Source organism: Typopeltis vanoorti, chromosome 1 (assembly GCF_054136105.1).
Source record: "Typopeltis vanoorti isolate ZY-2024b chromosome 1, IOZ_Tvanoo_1.0, whole genome shotgun sequence".
NCBI lineage: Eukaryota > Metazoa > Arthropoda > Arachnida > Uropygi > Thelyphonidae > Typopeltis > Typopeltis vanoorti.
The window spans coordinates 111230793-111256533 of NC_143549.1; the positions used below are offsets into that span (position 1 = coordinate 111230793).

General features: G+C 36.1%; 1 protein-coding gene across 1 annotated transcript in view; it reads left to right on the plus strand.

The window, feature by feature from the left end:
* Positions 1-25741, plus strand: part of unc79 (UNC-79 domain-containing protein) — a 1277183-nt gene that overhangs the window by 459476 nt on the left and 791966 nt on the right. The window contains exons 22-23 of the mRNA XM_090395893.1: positions 2086-2178; positions 13805-14162. Of these exons, the coding sequence (XP_090252019.1) occupies positions 2086-2178; positions 13805-14162 (451 nt within the window). The remainder of the gene's footprint in view (positions 1-2085; positions 2179-13804; positions 14163-25741) is intronic.

The window sequence follows — 25741 nt, forward strand, 5'->3', positions numbered from 1 at the left end:
GGCCGAAGGTCATAGCAAGAGGTCATAAGTTTGCCATTTCACCTAAATGCTTTCCATATTTAGATTTTATACACAACATTGAAAGAAACATTGGCCATCTTTCCAGTATTGAAGCCAACAGACTTCGTTTCGAAATAGCCAAAATAATCTGTGATGCCAAACCTTCGGACTTGAGACTATCTTAAAGGTTATCTTATAAAAAGGTTATCTTATAATCTTGTTCTTCCCTCCAGATATATTTTAATTCTATAACACACCACTGCATGCATATTGGGATTCTATTGTAATCATGCGCCTTAACTGTGTGTTATTCTTAGTATTGTTTGTATTAACTGTACTGATGATGCCCTAAGATGCTTAGGTTGAAATATTTACTTATTAAAACTTATTACTGTGGTTATTAATCAAATCGTGGTTTGTTTAATCAAACCTAAACCATATAATTCCAGACTTCTCTCCCCCTTTCCCTGATATATGGAATGCATAAAATCCACAAACAGAATTTGCCACTATGCCTTATTGCGGATGGTTTTGATTCACCCACATGCAAACTAACCAAACATATAGCCAAAGTACTTACCTTTACTGGCAACCCCTCTTTACAAATTACAAACTCTGCCCACTTTAAGAAGCCAGTATAGAAAAGCCAACACCCCCAACACACTGTTTTGATATATCTTCTCTATTCATTAATGTGCCTCTGAAGGACACCTTAGTTCTTATCCAAGCACTATTTCCTCCCAATATATCAGCCTTGTTTAAGTTCCTAGGGCTATTTTGCTTGGAAAGGAAAATTCTACAAACAAATAGAGAGGACAGCTGCCATGGCTGTCCTCTCTATTTGTTTGTAGAATTTTTTCTACAAATTTGGCAGACCTGGTTTTCTCCCCAGCAAACTACTTCATTGAAACCTTTGAGAAAGAGCCCTTAACCTCTGCCCCACATAGACCTACAGTTTGCATCACTGTGTATATGATGTATTATCCATTTTGTCATATGGCTCTGAGTCTCTTAACATCTTCCTGAAACATCTTAATAACCATCACCCATGATCCAGTTCACCTTGGCAAAAGAGAAAAATAGCCCCCCCCCCCCCGTCCTAGGCACATTAACACCCCCCCAACCGGCCAACACATATATATACGTCCAGATAAATCTGGATACGATTCTTAACACCTATTGAATAACATGGATAAGAAGTGCAAGTTGGTGTCACTATTTCACCTTGGCTGGTAGAGAGGTTAATTACATGCAAACCTGCTGGATGTTTAGCATTCTCAGTTTACAGAAAACTCTACACAGGCAGATCCATTCACCAACAGTTACACCACCATCTCTCCCAACACTATGGGATTATAAGCTATGATTATAATGCCATCACCACTGAACCTGAACACATTCACAAATTCTTAATCGATTGCTGCAATCCCCAATCAAATCCAAAGAATATTAAAACAACAAAACTACATGCCCTCCCCTTTCCAAACAGACTGCACCAAATCTGCTACCCTCCTTTATATATCTGAGACACACCTGATAAAACTGACAAAAATTCTAAAAAGATACAACTTTATAACCACTTACAAACCATATAAAAAGAATGCATTCCCTTATTTGTTCTCCTAAAGATCATCCACAGTCCCTAGATCCACCAGATGTCTGCCATGTTCCATGCAGTTGTAAGCTGTCCTATTATAGTCAAATATGCAGTACAGCCAACATCAGAATCATTGAACACAAAGACTGGATCTTGTTCCACCACAAGATGCGATGGAAAAAGGCAGCCTTACTTCACAGAAGTAAATTCAAATTAAAAAGACTTCCTGGAATTATGCCTCAGCTTTAAAAAACTACCCCAACAGTAAATATTGTTGTATGAAACTGCCTCAAATCTGGGAAGCACTCATCTGAGAACTTCAGCCCAACAACCAAGAACACTCATCCCAGTTCCCTAGAGGAGCACTGTTTAGGACTTTAGGCTGCCTGCATGCATATATCGGTTTGTTGGTTCCCTGATGATGACAATTTCACAATTTCCTGAAATATTGGAAGTATTAAGTAAAAGTTTTTTTTTATTAATTATAGCATACATTGTTAATTTCATTAAGTAATACCATTAATATTTATGTTGGACAAGCATTCAGTATGAAAGTATTGTGGTTATTAGCAGAAGAAAAAGTAACTATTGTGTAACTGTAGCACATTGTGCCATTTTGGCAATTTTACCTCTATTATTACATGTTCAGCATTCATTATGAGAAACTTCTGGAGACTGCTAGTTTGTTTGATAACAGCTTTAATTAAAATGTAAACTTAATTGAGATTTTGCCACCTTCACATCAGTCATCATCCAGCTACACTATATTTCACTCTGGTAATGTACAGACTGATTTTTTCCAGCCATTGATTCTAGTCCAACCTCTGTGGAAAAAATAATTAAATAAGACTGATTTGTATCAACTCATTTGATGAGCAAATTGAATACTTAGTCATTCCTAGATAACTATACCTATACTGGATGTTCTACACCTTGAATACACATATAGGTGTAGTGAACTTGTTGGAATGGCCTATACTCCAGTTTTTTTTTCTTTTTAGGGTTGAACATAAAGGAATTCAATCTCTTCTAGATATTGAGAGCTTGTTGGTAATCTAGGGTTGATAGTTGCTCACCTATATTTATAATTTTCTTTTGATTGATCCTTTTTAAAACTTTATAATATACTAGTGACCCAGAGTCCTATTTGAAAAGCTGTTCTCCTCAGTCATACTTTGTGTATTCTGGTAATTTTTTGGTATTCTGGTACTCATTCTTTTTATTGATAATTGATTAGGATCTTGCAAGCCTCCCCCAAAGCATTTATTACAAAGTAAGAATTGGGTACCTTTTCAAATTCTTCTGTGGAAAGTTTCTAAGGTACATTCATAGAAACCAATTTCTCTTAAATAATAAATGTGATATGCCAAAAGGTTTGTCTGTAGGTAGAATCTATCTTTTCAGATAGATATTGTTGGGAGGGTGTATAAAATCAAGTGTATCTATAACCTGCATTACATCATATTACATAGATTATAGATGCACCTGATTTTGTATACTTTCCTCCCCCAATTAATAATAAATGAAACTCATCAAATTCATGAATAACAGGAAATCAGGCCTTTCTGATTATACCTTAGAAGTTCATAGAATTGATTAGAAAGGTGTCTGGTCCTTATAGTGTACCAAGATATGGTTTTTGATGCAAACTTAAGGGAGGCCTTTGAACGTCAACAAAGTAGAACTCTCTGGCCATCCTAAATAAAGTTAATTGTAATCCTTTCATTCATTGAAATTAAATGGTGAACACTATTCATTATATTCGATTTATGGAGTCAACTACCATTTGAGATAAAATCTTTAATAATTAAATTCTACTTTTTAACCTTTATGTTAAAGTCATCTTCAGGAATATATAGATTTATATATATACATATACACACACATACACATGACTACATTACAGTAACTAGCAAGTAGTTTTTAATGTGATGTAACTTACTGTATGTTGCTAGATACTGTAATGTAGTCATGTATTTAGATGTATATATTCCTGAAGATGGCCTCAACATAAAGATTGAAATATCGAATTTTATTATTAAAATTTTTTTTATCTCAAATGACAGTTGACTCCATAAATCGAATATAATGAGTTAATCATGATGATTTCCAGATGCACCACTTGCCTTCATTATATCAAACACCATTATGTAAAGATACAGGGATGTGAGCTGAAGGGGAATTTATATATTGATCTCGTACACAAGAGGTTGAATGACCAATAAGCACATCAGGGTTGCATGGAGAGCAGTTGAGGACTGCAATAAAAACTTATAGATTTTTTTTTTTTTTTTTTTTTTTTTTAATTTTTAGTTCTAGATTGTAGTTACTTGGGAATACTTTTTGAGTAAGGCTATTTCAGAGGACAGAGGTGGACAACAAAAGAAGAAGAGGAGAAGCAAGTTATGTTTACAGTTGCACAATATAGGGATACTGTTCAGTAGACCAATGACCATTGAAGTACCTATAGAATAGACATAGTGCCAAAACACTGCATGTGTGAGACAGAGGTTGAAGTGAATCTGTAAGAGAGGTGTCATCTGTGAGCTGAATTGTTCTCCTCTGGAAACCAATTGTCAGGGTAGATTTAGGTGCACTAACTCAAAAATGTGAACAGTATTCTAAACATGGGTGGATTTATATAGTTAAGAGTTGGTTGGGTGGAAAATAGCTTCTTGAATGAAAGAGAATGTTTACTTTTTTTGGATTCTGAGGAAGCTATTGAGGATGCCAGGAGAGACTGGAGATAAATGTTAGTCAAAGCAGGAAGAGCTAATCTTGGTGATTTGTATCTTACTGAGGGTAAGAGTAGGCGAGCTGAGATCTCTTTTTTTTTTTTTGTGAGAGAAAAGGCAAGACTGAATATGACAAGATGGAACAGTTTTAGTGGATTGTTTGCTATTTTCAGTTTCTTTTAGAATAGCATTGTAGTTATGGAATTTTGGTTCTGACTTTTCAGTAGTTTGTTATTCATGACTTATTTTTAATGGTATTAGCAACACCAAACAAACTATTTTATAAAAACGATGTTTTATTAACTTGCTTATATTTTGCTGAATTTCAGATCAGCATCATCAGAGCACAGCACAGCATGTATACATGATATGAAATGAAATAGCATGAAATATAAGCAAGTTAATAAAACATATTTTGTCTAAAATAATTCGTTTGGTGTGTTTTTAATGGCATTAAAAATCAGTTATGAATAACCTTCAGCATCCTAAGCTTATCTGTAAGACAGTAGTTTGTTATAGTGAGCAAGTTTTATAATAGGTGTTTGCTTGGTGAGAGTGGATTGTATAGTTACAGGGTTATAAAAGGTATTGCCTTTTCAGGGAGAATAGAATGAACAGCAGGAACAATGTATTGCTGATGATAGCTGAACTGCAACAAGGAAGAGTAAAACGTTCAGGATGATAGGCTTATGGAAGGCACTACATTTGAGTCTATCTGATTTTGAGAAGAAACCAGCATGACCAAATAGTCATTTCTGTTATAGTCCAGGAATCGTATAGAATAATATGTAGATGGCATGCATCAGGAAATTAGCTCAGTGGGTGCAGGGTGAGTAATTATTATGCAGGGCATCAACTATAGAAATATAGACTGGAAGGAGGAAAAACCGTGTGGCAGGAATTGAGTGTGTGTGTGTAGGATTAGAAATAGAACAGCAACTAAGAGACAGAAAGAATTACCTGAAATGTGACGGAAGGTATCCATAGTGTGGAAGTTCTAGAGATGGTGTAAGAAAATTTGTCCACAACCAATTTAGTCACTTTCCAATAGTGATTCTTCTTCTTCTTTTCAGCCATTTTCTGTCCACTGCTGGACGAAGGCCTCCTCCAGTTCTTTCCACCTTTCTCTGTTCTTGGCAATGGTTGAACAATTTTTCCCAACAAATTTTGACAATTCATCACTCCACCTTCTTTTAGGATGTCCTCAGCCTCGTTTTCCTTCTTTTGGAATCCAGTTCGTTAGTATAGTAGTACATTGCTCATCCTTTCTCCTGGATAGATGTCCAGCCCATTTCCATTTTAGTCGCCTATGGTGAAGAATGATGTGAGTCTGGCTTCTTATCCAGGTGTTTCACTTCTTATCTTTTAATGTGATGCCTAGCATTAACCTCTCCATTTTTCTTTGAGTTGTTGTTAGTTTATTTGCCAGTGCTTTTGTTAGTGACCAAGTTTCACAACCATATATGATGACTGGAAGTATACACTGGTTAAATGTCTTCCTTTTTAAACAGAGTGGGACATAATTTTTTTGAACAATGCTTTTCAGTTTTCTGAATGCATCCCAGGCAAGTTGAACTCTCCTATTTATTTCCTTTTGGAGTCCATAGTTTAGATCAATGAGATGACCTAAATATGTATATGAAGAGACTCTTTCCAAGAAGTTGTTTTCTATTATTATGTTTTTTTTGCTGTTACAAAGTGATTAAACATGGTTTTAGTTTTTTTTCTCTGCTTATTTTTAGACTGACTTTTCTGCTTTCATGATATAGGTCTTCTATCATTATATTAAGGTCTTCTGGAGTGTTTGCAAAAAATTATGATATCATCTGCATATCTTAGGTATGTTAAGTTTCTGTTATTAATTTTTATACCAAGGTTTATCTGGTTTATATTATTAAATATTTCTTGAAGGACTGCTTTAAAGATTTTGGATGATAGAGCCTCCTTGTCGGACACCTTTTTCAATTGATATTTTATTGCTACTTGTGTGAAGTTGGATGGTTGCAGTGTGGTATATTTCCTGGAGGAGGTCCATATATTCTCCAGGAACTCTCTGATTCTGGAGTGCTTTGATTATTGCATTAATTTTGATGGAATCGAATGCTTTTTCATAATCAATAAAGGCTAAATAGAGAGGCAATTGGTTTTTCTATTATTTGTTTACTGCATGAATATGATCAATTGTTTTAAAGCCTTTACAGAATTAGTATTCTCTCCAATCTGTAAAAAATTCTCACAAAAGTAATAACAAACAGGTTAACCTCTCTTCTAGACTCAAATCAACCAGTAGAACAAGCAGGATTTGAGTCTAGAAGAGAGGTTAACCTGTTTGTTATTACTTTTGTGAGAATTTTGTACAGATTGGAGAGAATACTAATTGGTCTATAGTTCTTTACTTCTTCTTTGTCTCCTTTTTTTTTTAAATAACAGTATCAGAGTAGCATTTTTCCAGTTTTCTAGGCATAAATTTAGTAAGTTTGTGACATGGTGAATGATATTATTTCCTCCCCATTTAATTAATTCTGTGTGAATTAGGTCTTCACCAGGACATTTAGGTCTTCACCAGATTAAGATTATGCAATCTTAATCTGGGAGTTCACTTAGCGCATAGAATACCCAGCTATGGAGTTTATGTGGAATAACAGAGCTGGTGATTATGATGAACTTAGAAGTTTGCCTGGAATAATTCCATGGCATAAGAAACTGCAGGAAAAGGATCTTAACAATTCATGGAAAATGGTCAAGATTTATTTGAAGGAAATAGTATTAAACTTCATGCCCAGTGTTGCAAGGATAATTCAAGTGGGAGTTAGCTGGATGAGCTGCAAAAAGAGAAAATGTTGTGGAGGTAATATAAAAAGAGAGAGTGTGAACAGCATAGTGAGGAAGGCAAAAACAGATTATGAGAAGAAATTAACCAAGAAGGCCAAAGAAAATCCTAAAGAGTTTTTAGCTGTGTGGTGAGTAAAAGGAAGAATGATTATGTAAGAATAACTTTAATGACTCCAGATGATAGAGATGACATGACAGAAGCAGAAGAAATAAATTACTGAGTTAATATATAACTTTGCAAGGATATATAATTTATGTGGAGATATGATAGTGACAGATGTGAAAATAGGGATTAATGGACTGATAAATGGAAGTATTTAGGATATTATGAAATTGCAATGTAGATACAGTTACAGGATTAGACCAAGTATTTGCCTGCATATTAGAAGACAAATGCAGTTAGTTTAAATCTTAGCACACTGGCTAGCTGCCAAGGTACTTGAAAGAGGAGAAGATTGTTCCATTACATAAAGGTGGCTTGGATATTGAGGTATCAAATTGTAGACTGAGCAGTGTCTCTCTGGAGTTGTGATTAAGGTCATGAAATATTTCATTAAGGGCATAAATAAGAATGGATAGAAATATGGTACTCTTTAGGATAAAATACATCTTTCTCTCATCGATGAGTCTCAGCAGGATTCTTATTCCATACCTAAGAGGTAACTGTGAATGGTTTGTGAGAGTTCTCAGGAAGTTTAAGCTAATTCTCAACCAAAGTAAGATATGTTGCTCTTGCACCATGTCTTACTTTGGTCAGACACTGTTCAACTGAGAAACAAATCTCAGAAAATTACTGGTTTATTTGACAGATAAAATCTAATTCTGGATTGATCCAGTATATGTGGAGGTGACACTAGCATATAGAATCTTTAGTGTCGATAACAGATTGCTTCATTGAAGCAGTTTTAAATATGAATCTTTATTTTAAGAAAGATCTGAAGCTTTGTTACACTATCTAAATATTAATTGCAATGATGGACTTATTATTTCTAGTAATTTTTTAAAATATTGGGAATAGTGAAATTTTTCCCTTTCCCTTGGACTCCTAATAGTATTCATTTGCTACCTCAATCTTCAAGCCACCTTTATCTTGCCCTTTTCAAATAGCCCAGTGGCTAGCCTTGGGAGATAGCCACTGTGCTAAGATTTAAACTAACTGCATTTGTCTTGTAGTATATAGGCAAATACACCAGTTCATTGGAGATGTCAGTTCTACACATTCTTTTAAAACACATGGCAAAATACCATCCACTCTCACTGCCTTATTGACTTCCGGAATACTTAATAATTGAAATATATTCTTCTCATGCACTTTAAACTTTCACTCCTTGCCAATACCTCCAGGAATAAAATGTGCTTTTCCAAGGTAAAGTACTCCCACAAAGTGATAATTAAACAGCTTCACTATGTCATCTGCATCAGTCACATGACCCCCCCCCCTTTCCATCTATATCTGAAATCAAATTCTCTACTTTTGCTGTAAATATGCCGGACTGGTTGGCCTAGTGGTTAGCATATCTGCTCTCTAGCCAAAAGGCTGCGGATTTGAATCCTGCCATGGGCATAGATGTTTGTGATTGTCTGTGAAAATACTAGTCCTGGGTGGTAGATGGCATTGGTGTAGATGATGATGATGATGGTAGTTGCGGTTCATTGTAGTTGGTGGATTGAATGTGGAGACAGAGAGCTGTAGAGTAGCTGTCCTCCCTTGATGAGTCCTTGGACTCCCTGGAGGTGTCACATAACAATAATAATAATATATAATAATAATAACATGATAATAATATCCAAGTTTCCCACCTATAGGTAACAACTGGAAGAATTATCGATTTATATATTTTTTCTTTAATCTTTCAATGAATATCCTTTGAGCTGAGTACACATGAGAGAGAATGGAAAGTTCTCTCTCTCTCTCTATTCAATTCTGCACATTCACCATTTCTTCCAGTTGGCTAGTGATTATTATTCCTAAATATTTAAATCATTCCACTTTTTCAATTTCAATGGTCCCAGTTTTCACACATATCAGTTAATGGATTCTGCCTGGTATTAATCGATATTTTGGTTTTTTTTGTTGATTAATTTTTAGTCTTATCTCTTGGGCTGATTTTTCTAGTTCCAAATACGTTTCTTGTGCTTTCTGTTTGGTTATTAACATGATCTTAATGTCATCTGCATGTGCTACAATCTGCACTGATTTAGTAGAGTGTCCTTAGTATCTAAGACTGACTGTATCTAAAGATAGTTGTTGGAAGTTTTTCACTTGATTATACTATAAATTAAAGATACCAAGAAATTATATACTTAGCTTAATCCTTTATCCAAGTGTAAGTAAACAAAGTTCGCCCCTGAAATATTTTCAGGACTGGGCAACTCGTATATAGAAGCTAATGACTTCACATTACTTGCTTTAGTATCCCATAATGCAAAGCACATATCTTTGTGGTCATATATAATACTATGCATTATGGGAAGGGTCACCACCCAGACCGGTTTTGACCTTTATTGAGGTCTCATCAGTGGAAGCCAGAATCATACATGATATTAAGGTTGAATTAATGCAGAAGTCATATTTTCATATACAAGTAGCCAAAAAGTATCACACCTTATTAGTAAAATACTTCCAAAAACTATCTCTAATCTAGAGTATTTTAATAATAAGGTGTAACATATTTTGGCTACTCTTATATGAAAATGACTTCTGCATTACTTCAAACTTAGTATCATCTCTGGGTCTGGCTCCCACTGATGAGACCTCAATAAAGATCAAAACTAGTCTGGGTGATGACCCTTCCCATAATGTATAGCATTATGCATGTCTGCAAGGATATGAGCTTTGCATTATGGAATACTAAGGCAATGAATGTGAAGTCATTAGACTCTGTATTCGAGTTGTCCCATTCCTGAAAATACTTCAGGTGCAAACTTTGTTTACTTACACTTGGTTAAAGGATTAAACCAAATATATAATTTCTTGGTATCTTTAATTTATTGACTGTATCTAAGTTTCCAGTGACTGAATAGTGTATCTCAAAGCTAAGTTAAAAAGCATCGGAGCCAGACAATCAACTTGTTTTAATCCTTGAATTATTGGAGAAGGGTCTGTTAAATCATTTTGTATTTTAACCCGTGTTTCTGAATTTTCCATTGTTAACCTTGTAAGCCTTACTATTTTATCTGATATTCCATAGTGTATCATAATCTCATATAATTTTCTTCTATTAATGCTGTCATATGCGAAGGTGTGCTGAAAAGTTGTGATAATCACCATGAAGGAATTGAGGTAGAACTATGTAATTTACACGTTATTCTACATATTCTCCACAAAGTGTTATACACTTGTTACAGTGCTGCTGCATCACTTGCAATCCTCTGAGATTGCAAGTGATGCAGTTTTGCTTGATTAGTCCTCAGCTGCAGATATGACTTTGTCATCTGTGATAAATTTTGTTCCTTTCAAGTGTTTCTTTAAATTTGGGAATAGGAAATAGTCAGATGGCACCAGGTCTGCCAAATATGGTGGGTGAGACAGACATTGAAAGAACAAGTTGTGTATTGTCTGTTGGGTTTCATGAGCAGTGCATTGTCCTACAAAAGCAACATGTCTCTGCCAATTTCTTGCAGTGTTTTTTCCTTCAGTACGTCCTTCAATTTCTTCAGAGCTGTTGAATAAACTGCTGCTATAACAGTTTCACCTTTTTTTTTTGAGGTACTTGGTAAGGATAACATCATCCATATCCCAAAATACAATGCCAAGAATCTTCCCTGCTGACTTTTGGATTCGGAACTTCTTTGGCCATAGAGAACCTTTGTGTCTCCACTCCATTCACTGTTGTTTGGTCTCTGGGTCATAGCAATGAAGCCATGTTTCATCAATAGTCACAATATGAGCCAAACATTTACACTTGATTTCTCAAAATGACCCCTTCAGATAATAGCACATGTTCTCTCTTTTGGTCAGCATTCAAACATTTGGGGACCACTTTACTGAGACTTTTGCATGTTCAGATATTGGTGGATAATGAACCCAACTCATTTCCTGGATATCACCAGAGTTTTTGCAATTTTTTGGCTGGAATTTGTCTGTTATCAAGGATCATGGCATGCACTTCTTCAATATTTTCAGGTGTGATCACTGTGGAAGGTCTTCCTGACCTGGGGAATCTGTTGTCTCAGGACACCAAATTTTAAACTAGACCACCCATCTGGCAATTGTTTGATATGCTGGAGTACAGTTCCTGAAAGTCTCACACAAAGTTTGATGAATCTCAGTTGTGTACTTTTCTTGCAGCATGAAAAACTTGATGACTTGATGATGAAAACTTACTCATCTGTAGTGAAATGCCTCCCAGAAAGATGTTTCTTGAGGGGATTAAACAAATGTAAGTCTGAGGTACCAGGTCTGGGCTGTTGGGTGGGTGGGTGGGGTAGCGGCAGCATAGTTTCCCAATGATTACAGCACAACCACTCACAAGTGGTGTTTGCAGTGTGTGGAGTAGAGTTGTCATGCACCAAGATCATGTTGCTTGTCTGGAGTCCTGGTTGTTAGCATCGAATGTTGGCTTTCAGTTTGTCCAACATTACACAGTAAAGCTCTGCATTGATTGTTTCTCATTTCAGTAAGAAGTCCACCGACAAAACACCTTGGTGATACCAGAATACTGTGGCCATGACTTTTCAGACAGTGGGAACAATTTCGAATTTTTTTGTGCACAGGAGATTGTGGATGCTTCCATGTCATGGAGTCTAGTTTGATCTTGAGTAAAGTCATGAACTCATATTTCATCTCCTGTGGCTAAGTGAGCAAGAAAATTCTCACCTTTATTGCTGTATAACAACAGATTCTCCAGACATATCCCCATACATGTTGCCTTATGCTCCTCTGACAATTGCCAGGGCACCCAGTGGGAGCACACTTTTCAAAAGCCAAAGATTGTGAACAGTTTCCTAGACAGTGGACTTATTCAAGTTCACCAGTTGTACAATTTCATGCAATTTCATTCACCACTCTTCAAGAACAATGCCCTTAATTCTTGAAATGTTTTCTTTTGTCTTGCTCAATGAAGTCTTGCCTGCCCAATGTTCAGCCTCATTGTCACCATGGCCCACTTTTGCACCAAAAACACACTTTCTTCTTTGACATCACCTTTCACCATATGCAACAACCAGTTCATGATGAATGTCATTTGGTGAAGCCCATTTTGCTTGCAAAAAAAACAAATAACTTCACAGACATCTGTTTTGGACCACACTCTCATGGTAGCTGCCATCTTGTAATTGCAATTAGCTATGAGGCAACAGTAGTGCCATGCTGCAATGACCATCTTTCTGAATGTTGTTTTATCTGTGTTTTATCTCATTCTTTTTCACCATTGTTAAGAAAAAAAAATTTATGTTGCTTTGTGGAAACTCCTTGTACTTGGTTCATGCTGTGTGCCTGTCAGTTTCATTGTACTCTGTTGATGCTAACTAGAAAACCATCAAAATAGTGATTTTAGTAATTTTTTTTTTCTCTCTTGGTGTTAGTTATATCATTAAGCTTTATTATGGAGTATCATATGTGATTTGAATCATGTAAATGAAGCATTTAGAAAGAAAATTTGAAGAAGAAGTTGGAAAGAAATTAAAAAGTTGAAAACAGGAAAAGAATTAGATGAACTTTGAGAAGAAACAAAACTTACAGTAATAGAAGAAGCAAAGAAGAAGAAAGAAGGAAAATGAAACTTTAGAGAAACAAAGAAAGGGTTAGACAGCTAAGTGCAGATTTCCAGAGAGAGAGAGGCTAGGAAAGATAAGGAAAAGCATCTAAACAAAGGTGCAAGGAAATTGACGAAAGTAACATTACAAGTAAAATGAGATCTGTTTAGAAAGATAAATAAAGTTGTAGGGAAGTTTATCCATAGATTAGGAATTGTAAAAAGTGTAATTTTGAAAAAAGTATGATTGAAGAAGTGGAAGAAGGATGGAAAGACTATGTAGAGGATTTATACAAAAAAAAAAAAATAATAATAAATAACATTTAAGGAGAATTTGAAAGGAGAGCATTTGTTGAGGAACCCATGAGGATGAAAAGTGAAGTGATATCAGCAATGGGATGGCTGCTAAAAGGAAAAGCCCCCTAAAGCTGATGGAATTAACTGTATTAACTGAAATTCTTCAACAGGTTTGAAGAAAATATACTGGCCTAGAGATTGGAAAACATCAATATTCATCCCAATTCCAAAAAAAAAGCAGTTCTAGAGAATGTGGGATTTGGATATTGTGAGATATATAAAACTGATGAGATTGCGATGGATGGAGGATAGTACAGTAACATAACCAAGAAGGTCTTCCTCGCAAAATTAGAAGGATTCAGAGAAATAGGATGGCCAAGAATGAGATTGGTGGATTGCATAAGCAGTGATGCTAGGAATCTGCAACTGGAGAGTACATTGGAACAAGGTAAGTGGCAGAATCTGCTTGAGTAGGCCAGGATCTCCAATGGGATATAATGCCAGAAATTATGATGAACAATCAAAAACATTCAGGAGTCTTGTTGTTTATTATTAGGTATGTTAGTTTCATATCGGTATCAGCATATGTAGTAATACCTGATTATTTAGTGTATAGTTTAACTGCACTTTGTTCTTTCTTGCAACAGATTCCCTCAGACACACCCCATTCTCAAATTGTCTATGAACCATTTGCAAAAAATAAGTGCATATCAGAACCGTTTAGTGATCATGGGAAGAATTTGCAACCATCAGGACACCTAAAAGAATTGTCGACTGCAAGAGAAATCTCTCTGTCTTTAGTTGAACTTCATCAACAAAAGCCTGAAATTAAAGATATTGAAAGGACCACATCACTTGATATAGCACATAGTGACACTCTTATACCAATACAGACAGCTACAGTTGAGGAATGCATAGCAGAGATGGATACTGTAGCAATCATGCCTACAGAACATGTTGTTACAGCGTTTGCCCGTGCAGTGACTCTTACAGAAGATGATGTAGGTAGGTATAAGTTATGTTACAATAAGTTTTAAAAGAGGTATACTGTGAGTAGACATCAATACAAAATTAATAACGGAAAAAACCCACGTACAAAGATTATTTAATAGTATAATTTTTGCCTGTGTGTCACAGGCATCTTAAGCTCAAATTAAACAATAACTGACAATTCCAAAAAAGCGCCACCTAAGTAGCTGGTGTAAGATAACTAAAAAGGTCAATAACTTTCTTAAAAAAAAAAAAAAAAAAAAAAAAAAAAATCAATACAATAAAAAGTTAGGAAAGATTAGCTGATTTGTAAAGTACTATCTCCCATAAAGAGGATAGACTTAAGCCGTCGGATCTGTTTAAGTTAGGAGAATGAAGTAGCATTTCACATGTTTCTTTATAAAGGCGTTCCATGAGAAACTGACTTTTGTGAAGAACTCTTGTCTTTCTCCAACAAACTCTGTGTCTAGTGAAGATGGCATGTTCTGCAAGTCCAGACTTTTCAGGTTTAAAGTATTCAACATAAGATTGGTGTTCTTCTAGCCGAATAGAGGCAGATCTTCCCGTTTGTCCGAAATAAGATAATCCACAAGAGCATGGAATCTGGTAGACACCTGGATGATTAAGATGTGGAAGCTTGTCCTTAGGAGAAGTGAGAAAGGTGGAGATTTTTCTAAACGGTCGAAAGGCAACAAAAATATTCAGTGGTTTTAAAACGTTTGCTATACGTTCACCGATGCCTTGTACATAAGGGATAGTGATGCGTGTTATTTCTTCTGAGTTAGAAGAGGATGACATATTAAAACTACTCAAAGTTCTTTTAATGAAGCAATTCTTATAACCATTAGATAGAAAGGAAGAAGTTATATATTGTAGTTCTTTCTGTAAAAGATCGTCTGAAGAACAAAAGGAGTGGGCCCGATGAACCAGTGTTTTAATAGTTCCTGCCTTTTGATTGGGATGGTGATGAGATTCCGCATGGATATAATGGCCTGTATGAGTCTTCTTTCTATAAACTGAGAAATGTAGGTTACCATCTGGTTGGCGAAGAATTAGAAGATCTAAAAAGGCTAACTGCTTATTTGATTCTACTTCTAGGGTAAACTTGATCCTAGGATGAAATTCGTTTAACTTAGTGAGAAATTGTTGAAGTTCATCCGAAGAGCCCTTCCATACAGCAAAAATGTCATCGACATATCTGAACCAATGAGTAGGTCTGGGAGAAATGTTCTCAAAGATATGTTGTTCAAAATGTTCCATAAAGAAATTGGAGATAGCAGGAGAAAGAGGATTACCCATTGCTGTTCCTTCAATTTGTTGATACAACTTATTTTTAAAGGAAAAATAACCAGAATTTATTACAAAATCAAATATGTTTACAATGTCGGAAGGAAATTCCTGTTGTAGTAATTCAATACTTTCCAAAAGAGGCACATTTGTAAATAAAGAAACAACATCTAAACTGATCATGATATCAGAAACGTCCAAATGAAGATCTGAAATTTTATTTTGGAAATCCAAAGTATTTTTTATATAAGTATCAGTTCTTCTAGTTGAAGAGGAGAGTAAATTTGATAAAAATTTTGAGATTTTGTAAGTGGGGCAACCTATACAATCTACGACTGGTCTTAATGGAATGCCTGGTTTATGAACTTTTGGAAGACCATACAATCTAGGTGGACGACTGAAGAAGGTTTTAAGTTTTTTCTTTTGATCTTCATTCCATAATTTCTTCAATTGACTCCGGGTAGGATCCGATGTAAGAGGCCTATAAGTTGAATAGTCGCGAAGTAAAAGAGACATTTTTCTCTCGTATTCCTTCCTATCTTGAATCACTACAGCCTTCCCCTTATCAGCTTTCGTAATAATTAAATTATTGTTATTCTTCAGTGATTTCAATGCTTTAAACTCAGAGTAAGAAAGATTAGGACGAGGAGGCTTGGCATGAAAAAGAATTTGTGCACATTCAAAACGTAATCTGTTGGCTGTCTTTTGGGATAAGGATCGAATACCCCCTGTCTATGTTAAGAAAAAAATCCATAATTGGCACCTTATTCGGCATAACAACAAAATCATGTTCTTTTGATAAAACAAAACATTCACAGTCTGTTAGTGGACGTCCGGAAACATTTATAAATACTTTATCTATATCAATAGTATTATTACTGGATCTAGGTATGCTGACCAGTGATTCAAATTTGCATTTTAGCTTGTCATGAGAATGATATGCGCATTACAGTAGTAAAAGTTTCAACCGCTAAAACAGATTCCAGAGCATTTTTTATATCCATAATTTCTCTATTTAAGAGGGCAAGAGATTTTTTAGCTTCATGTAGCTGATTATTTAAAAGAGACTTACTAGCTTTGAAGTAGATCTGATGGTTATTTTTCCTTTAAAAATCAGTTGTATTAACAAATTGAAGGAACAGCAATGGGTAATCCTCTTTCTCCTGCTATTTCCAATTTTTTATGGAACATTTTGAACAACGTATCTTTGACAACATTTCTCCCAGACCTACTCATTGGTTCAGATATGCCAATGACATTTTTGCTGTATGGAAGAGCTCTTTGGATGAACTTCAACAATTTCTCACTAAGTTAAACGCATTTCATCCTAGGATCAGTTTACCCTAGAAGTAGAATCAAATAAGCAGTTAGCCTTTTTAGATCTTCTAATTCTTCGCCAACCAGATGGTAACCTACATTTCTCAGTTTATAGAAAGAAGACTCATACAGGCCATTATATCCATGCGGAATCTCATCACCATCCCAGTCAAAAGGCAGGAACTATTAAAACACTGGTTCATCAGGCCCACTCCTTTTGTTCTTGAGACGATTTTTTATAGAATGAACTGCAATATATAACTTCTTCCATTCTATATAATGGTTATAAGAATTGCTTCATTAAAAGAACTTTGAGTAGTTTTAATATGTCTTTCTCTTCAAACACAGAAGAAATAACGCGCATTACTATCCCTTATGTACAAGGCATCAGTGAACTTATAGCAAAAGTTTTAAAATCACTAAATATTTTTGTTGCCTTTCGACCATTTAGAAAAATCTCCACCTTTCTCACTTCTCCTAAGGACAAGCTTCCACATCTTAATCATCCAGGTGTCTACCAGATTCCATGCTCTTGTGGATTATCTTATTTCGGACAAACGGGAAGATCTGCCTCTATTCGGCTAGAAGAACACCAATCTTATGTTGAATACTTTAAACCTGAAAAGTCTGGACTTGCAGAACATGCCATCTTCACTAGACACAGAGTTCATTGGAGAAAGACAGGAGTTCTTCACAAAAGTCAGTTTCTCATGGAATGCCTTTATAAAGAAACATGTGAAACTCTACTCCATTCTCCAAACTTAAACAGATCCGACGGCTTACGTCTATCCCCTTTATGGCAGATAGTACTTTACAAATCGGCTAATCTTTCCTAACTTTTTATTGTATTAATTTATTTTTATTTATTTTTATTTTTTATTTTTAGGAAAGTTATTGACCTTTTTTAGTTATCTTACACCAGCTACTTCGGTAGTGCTTTTTGGAATTGTCAGTTATTGTTTAATTTAAGCTTAATGTGCCGAAGATGCCTGTGACACACAGGCGAAAATTGTAGAAAGTATTTTTAACTTGGGTATAGTTATGTTAAAGATACCAAGCAATTTTAAACCTGGTTTTACTCCATTTTTTCCAAGTAAGCAAACAGAGACCTCAATAAAGGTCAAAACCAGTCTGGGTAGTGGCCCCTTGCCTTTAATACAAAACATCATACATCCCCTTCTTGGAGATGTGTTTTGGCATTAAGGGTAAATATTAAGATTAGTGATCAGAGCTTGCTCCACCTTTACCACGAGTTGCCTTGGTCTTGTACTACCTGTGGGATCAGCTAGTCTTGCATAAATTGCAGGCGCAAACTTGACATTTTGTCTGTTTGCTTACTTGGAAAAAATGGAGTAAAACCAGGTTTAAAATTGCTTGGTATCTTAAACATAACAGGCAAAAATTATACTATTAAATAATCTTTGTACGTGAGTTTTTTCCATTATTAAGTTATGTTACAGTATTTATAAATTGTCATTATATGCATAAACACTTGTATACAGTTAAGATTTGCTTGATGGAAAAAAAATCATTAAATATCTTTAATAATAATACTTTTTGTTGGAAAAATATATATTCAAACCTTCCTTGTTGGGTGGTGTTTTTTTGCATTTCTGAGATAGAGAACAAGGTTGAAATCATATCTGGATGAGAAGAGGAAAGAGAGGAATTGTATGCGAGAGACCGTTTACATTTGAATGAGGAAGGACGTAGGCATCTGGATAGATTGCTGTTCTGAACGAATCAGTGTGTCCCAGGGAGGATGAGAGCAGGGATGGCTTCTTGTGGGAATGGATACTTGGGAGAAGGGAGACAATGTCAGGTAACACTGAGCCCAGTGGAGTCTAGAAGGGATAATGCTGGGTATAGAAACAATGGCATTTATATGCTGTATACTAATGCCAGGAGTATCCGGAATAAGGGAGAGGAATTGGTGGCACAGATAGCATCAGCCTGGCCAAAAATTATTGCGATCACTGAGACGTGGTTGACAGAAGGGGATATAACAACAGCAATAGAAGTCGCTGGGTATAGCATTTTTCGTCAGGATAGGAGGGGAAAGCGTGGTGGTGGGGTGCTGCTTATGATAAGTGATGACCTATGTCCTCTAAGAGTGGAGAATTTGGAAGGAAGTGAGACAAATGATTTTGAGAGCATATGGTGTGAGGTAGAGGTAAGCAAGACAGGATATTTAATGGGGTGTTGCTACAGACCCAGGAGCACAGAGGATGGGGACCAGGAGATGTTTAGACAGCTAAGTTTGGCAAGTGCATGAAGAATGATTGTTATGGGAGATTTTAACTTCAGTAGTATAAATTGGAGAAAGGAAGATGCATGTAGCAATAGGGGAATGGAATTTCTAGAATTCTTGAGGGACAAATGTCTTAGGCAACATGTAACAGAGGGAACAAGAGGTTCAAAAGTTTTGGATTTGGTTATAGCATCAGAAGAGTTGATAATAACTGAGTTGACGCCTCTCCCACCAGTTGGAGAGAGTGACCATATGGTGTTGACTTGGAAAATGAATAGACATGCAGGAGTATCAAAGAGATGGGAACTTATGTGGAATTATAAGGCAGGTGATTATAATAGTCTTAGACGTCAACTTCGGGAAGTTTCATGGAGGGAGGAATTGGAAGGCCGGGATATCACTAGTGCGTGGGAAATTGTGAAAGAATATTTGTTATCAGCAATGGTAAGTTGTATACCACGAGTGAAGAAGAGGATGCAATTTGGAGTAAAGTGGATGACAAACAATATTAAACAGGAATTGCATGTGAAAAAGAGGCTATGGAAGAGTTATAAGGAGACAGGTGAAGAGATGCATGAGGAATATAAGACACAGGCCAGAAGAGTGACTAGTGTGGTAAGGAAAGCGAAACTGGAATATGTGAGGAGATTGGTCCTAAGATCCAAAGAAAATTCTAGGGAATTTTTTAGCTATGTGGACAGTAGGAGGAGAAATGACTGTGGAAGAATGATATTGTGGGATAAAAATGGGAATAGAGTGACTGATGCAGAGGACATAGTGGAATTGTTCAATGAACACTTTATTGGAGTATTTCATCCTAGAGGAGTCAGTTTTAATGCTAGAGGGATAGGACTGGTTCGAGGTCTGGAGATACAGGAGGAGAGTGTGTTTCAGATACTGAGTACTCTGGATGTCAGTAAAGCTGTGAGACTGTATAGTATTTCACCACGAGTTTTGAGAGAATGTGCTAGGGAATTGACAGTTCCTTTAACGTGGCTTTTCAATGGAAGTCTGGCTTTAGCAAATGTGCCCAGGGAATTGAAGGAAGGTAAGATAGTGCCATTGCATAAGGGTGGTAACAGACTGGAAGTGTCTAATTATAGGCCAGTCTGTGTGTCATCAGTAGTTGTTAAGATCTTGGAGAAAGTAGTGAGGGACCATATACAACATTGGGCAGATGAGGGTAATGTTATCTGTGAGAGTCAACATGGATTTGTGAAAGGGTGCTCTTGTTTTAGCAATATGCTAGCCTTTTATAATAAAGTTACAAGAACATTAGATGAGGGAAAGGCATATACTGCAATTTTCTTAGACTTAGCAAAGGCATTTGACAGGGTGCCACATGATAAGCTGATATTTAAGTTGCAGCACATGAGTCTGGATGTCAGATTGGTCAACTGGATTCAGGATTGGCTGTCTGATAGGTATCAGAGTGTTATGTATGGTGGAGCAGTTTCAAGAAGGCAAAGGGTTTCAAGTGGGGTCCCACAGGGCTCAGTACTAGGACCTATATTGTTTAACCTTTATATCAATGACATAGCCAGTGGATTGCAGGGGGATATTCAGTTGTTTGCAGATGATGCGAAGCTGGGAAGGATTATTAGTAATAGTGCAGATTTGGTAGCCTTGCAAGAGGATTTAAATAAGCTAGATAGATGGGCAAATGAATGGGGGTTTCAGTTTAATGCAGAAAAATGTAAGGTCTTGAGGTTTGGGAAACATCGATGGGATGCTGCATACTCTATGGGAGGAGTTATACTGGAGGAAGTAGGGGAGACAAGAGATCCGGGGTTGATGATTGATAGAAACCTGAAATTTAGGGGACATATTGCAAAGGTGGTGAAGGTAACACAGAGGATTGCTGCTATTATGAGAAGGACACTGACCTGCAGAGATAAGAGGGTTATCATTCCGTTGTATAAGTCTCTGATCAGACCACACTTGGACTATTGTTCTCAGATTTGGTTCCCAGGATTTGAAGGGGATAAATTAACTGTGGGAAGGATACAAAGACGGATGACAAAGATGGTTTCAGGACTGTACAAGGATAGTTATGAGGATCGGCTGAGAGAATGTGGACTGCAGAGTTTGGTGGATAGAAGAAGGAGAGGTGATATGATTGAGACTTTTAAACTGTTGAGAGGTGGTTACAGGGTTGACACTGGGGAGTTCTTTTGCTTGGTTGAACAGCGGGAAGGAGTGATGACAAGAGGCCATCCCTGGAAGTTACGAAAGGAAACCGTGAGCAAGAGGGTAAAGAGTGGTTTCTTTGTGTGGAGGGCGGTTGAGCCGTGGAATGCATTGCCTGATGGAGTGGTGAGAGCGAGAACGGTCAGTGAGTTTAAAGAGTGGTATGATAGACTTTGTGTTTCTCAGGGGGGTACCTCCCCTCGATTAGTCTTGACAGACTTTATGTCTTAGGAAGGACCTCCCTCGATGAGTCTTTTGACTCCTTGGAGGCCTGAATAATAATAATAATAATAATAGACCTTTTGCTAGCATGGTCATTCTTAAAGCAGAAGAAGGAGGTTTTGTGTTCATGCAAAAACAGGCATGCCAATTCAAAATCAGACATAACAAAACTGATGAAAGGTTCAGAAAATAACTTAATATAACTTACTTTCATCCTAACATAGGACTGAAAAAAGTTCCATGTTTGATCTCCATATATCAGAACTTTTCAATTATCTAGCCTTTAGTTACATCTGCAATACTAACAGTACTAATACTGTGGATGGACATAATAATAGAAAATTCAAAATAAGTAAAAATTCTCTTTTGAAATCTTATAATTATTTAATAAAATTAATAGAATTTTTAAAATTGTTAGGACAAAACTAATTTCCATTTTTTGAAGTGAAATGTGAAGATTTACTTATAGACTTACAGTGAAATAAGTTATGAAATAAAATAAAACTGAAGATTTATTTTTAAAAACTACTTGGAATATCCACAGTAAATCTGCTTATTTAAATCCACTGGTTTAACTGACTCTATGGTCAGCTTCTTCAGCATTACAAGAATGTTAACAACAGTTACAGAAATAAACAGGATGATTTAACGTTAAATTACAAAAAGATAGTCATTAAATAGTACTGGGTTGGAGCCGATGTCATCGCATGCTTTTTTTTTTTTTTTTTTTTTTAATTTACCCATCAACAAAAGGCTGTAAGCTTATTGTATATTAGCATGTTGGTGATCTCAGACCTTGCATTGAAATTCAACTACAACCTGAAGACACTCACAAACATCTCTGTCTATGATGGGATTTAAACTCACAACCTGTTGATTGGAAAGTGTAAGTCCTATCTATTTGGTCCACTAGGCTGGCAGGTGTTGACTTGATTGATGTACTACTTTTCATTTTTAAGCTGCTTCTTTGAATTTCTCTGTTTTGTTGTAAAAAAAAAAAAAAAAAAGGAAAAAAAAGGCAAAACATCTCACTTATGTTTTTTCCAAGTGGTGTGGAGAACAATCTTAATTTATTGATCCTCATCATTTTCTAGGGTTTTCTATCATTACATTTACCATATATTAATGGCATTTGATATTTTGTGACATATTATTATTATTATTCATGCCTCGATGTAGTCAAAAGACTCATCACGGGAGGTTCATCCTATAAAACACAGTCTGTCATACAACTCCTTGAAGTCATTGACTGCCAGTGCTCTGATCACTCTATCAGGCAATGCATTCCACTTCAACCACCCTCCATGCAAAGAAACCACTCCCTCCTCACTCTCTTGCTCACAGCCTCCTTTTGTAACTTCCAGGGATGCACCCCTATCCTCTCCCTTTCTTCCTGTTCTGCCAAACAAAAGAACTACCCTTTGTCAGCCCTATAACTGCCTCTCAACAGTTTAAAAGTCTCAATCATATCACTTCTCCTTCTTTTATTTCAAATCTGCAGTCGTGGAGTTTGTCTTCATAACTAACATTGTACAGTTTTGATACCATCATTGTTATCCTCCTCTGCACCATTTCCACAGTTAATTTATCCCCTTCAAATCATGGGGACCAAATTTGAGAACAATAGTCCAAGTGTAGTCTGATCAGGACTTTATACAATTGAATGATAGCTCTTTTTTATCACTGCAGGTCATCATCCTTCACAGCATTGCAGCAATCCTCTGGATTACCTTCACTACCTTTGCAATATATTCCCTCGTTTCTATCAATCATCACCCCCAGATACCTACCTCTCCTACTTTCTCCAGTACAGTTACTCCAACAGAGTATGCAGCCTCCCATCGATGTATCCCAAACTTCAAGACAACATTTTGCTGCATTAAACTGATACCCCATTCATTTGCCCATCTATCCAGTTTATTCAAATCCTCTTGCAGGGCTACCACATCTGCACTATTACTGATAACCCTTCACATCTTCACATCATCTGCAAACAACCAAATATCCCCCCTGAAATCCACTGAAAATATCATTGATATAAAGGTTAAACAATACAGGTGTCAGTACTGAGTCCTGTGGGACTCTATTTGTAACCTTCTGCCTCCTTGAAATCATCCCCTAATACATAACTCTCTGATACCTGTCAGATAGCCCATCCTGAATCCAGTTCTCTAACCTGACATCTAAACCCATGTGCTGCAACTTAAATATCAGCTTATTATGTGGTAGCCTGTCAAATGCCTTTGTAAAATACAAAAAAAGGCAGAATATGCCTTTCCCTTATCTATCACTCCTGTCACTTTATTATAAAAGGCAATCATATTACTAAAGCAAGAGCACCCTTTAACAAATCCATGTTGACTCTGACATATAACATTACTCTCATCTGCCCAACGCTGCATGTGGTCCCTCACTAATTTCCCTAAGATCTTAACAACTATTGATGATACACAAACTGATATATAATTTGACACTTCCAGCCTCCTACCACTCTTATGTAATGGCACTATGTTACCCTCTTTCTACTCCTTGGGTACCTTCCCCCATGACCAGACTTTCATTGAAAAGCCAGATCAATGGAATTCTTTAGTACATTCTCTCAAAACTTGTGGCAAAATTCCATCCAGTCCCACTGCTTTATTTGACATCCAGAGTACTTAGTATTTGAAACACACTCTCCTCTTGCACTTCTAGACCTCAAGCCTGCCTTATTAGTATTAAAACCTATTTCTCCATAATGAAATACCCCGATAAAATGTTCATTGAACAACTCCTCTATATCCTTTGCATCAATCACTCTATTCCCATTTTTATCCAGCAGTGTCATTTGTCTATAATCATTTCTCCTACTGGCCACATAACTAAAAAATTCTTTAGGATTTTCTTTGGATCTCGGAGCCAATCTCTTTTCATATTCCAGTTTTTCTTTCCTTCCATTAACCTTCAGTTCCTGTTTGATATTGTTTGTCATCCACTTACTCCAAATTGTGTCCTGTTCTTCACTTGTGGTATACAGCTTTCTACTGATGCTCCTAGTAGTGGGGAAAAATTTTTTTTTTTTTTTAATAAGCTTCTGACAGTTATGCTATCCAATCATTCCCCTAATGTTCTTCCAAACTCACTCCACTTTTATGATCAATTGTTTTATTGTTAATGAAACTCTCAGATTTTTTTTTTAGCTGATAGAAGGCACCTTTTTCAATAGCTGAAGAAATCCGTGCCACTTTGTTTTTATGTGAAAACAAAATGGCAAAAAATTCAATGTGATTGAATCTTCTAGTTTAGTGCTTTTAAAAAAAGTTGGTTGCTTGAAAATGTTTAAGGGCAGGTCAATTTAATATGAGAGATTTTGTTTGCCTCAATGTGTCTGTGTGTAGATAGATATTTGTTTCAATATTGGAATACCATGAGTTGACATAATAATAACAAACTATAAGAAAGGAGGAAAACTCATGTTAATATTTATTTATTTGTAGAATTTTTGCTTACGTTTCTTAGGCATCTTGACTACAAAATTACAGAATAGCAATCAAACAATAACAGAAAACTCTAAAAAGCACCGCCTAGGCAGCTAATCTAAGACAACTGAAGCAGTCAATTTCTTAACTAAAATAAATTTAAATATAAATCTATGAAGTTAGTACTTTTAAATCTGCTAATCTTTCCTATCTTCTATAAAGGGGATAGACATAGACCATTGGATCTGTTTAAGTTAGGACAGTGGAGCCATGTTGAGGAAAGGACTTTTATGAAGGATTTTTTCTGGTTCTAATAAACTCTATGTTTAATGCATACAGCATGTTCAGCAAGTCCAGAAATTTAATATAAGACTTTTTCTTGAAGGCGAATAAAAGCAGATCCTCCATTTTGTCCAAAATAATGTAAGCTGCAAGAGCAAAGAATCTGGTAGACACCTGGAAAACCAAGAGGTGGAAGCTATCCTTAGGAGAAGCAAGAAAGATGGAGATTTTTCTAATAGGGCGAAAGGCAACAAAACTGTTTAGTGGTCTTAAAATGCATTCAGAAATGCCTTGCACATAAGGAATAGGAATGCAAGTTATTTCGTTTGGATTAGAAGAGGCAGAGATTCCAAAAGTGTCGAATATTTTTTTGATGAAGAATCATTAAAACCATTGAATATGTTGTAATTCTTTCTGTAAAAGTTCATCAGAAGAATATAAAGAATGAGCACAATGTAATAAGGTCTTAATAGTCCCAGCCTTTACAAGTAGGGTGGTGACATTCAGCATGGATATAACAGCCTGTATGAGTTTTTCCTTTTTCCTTTTTCCTAAAAAGGCTATTTGGTTATTATTAGTAGTAGTAG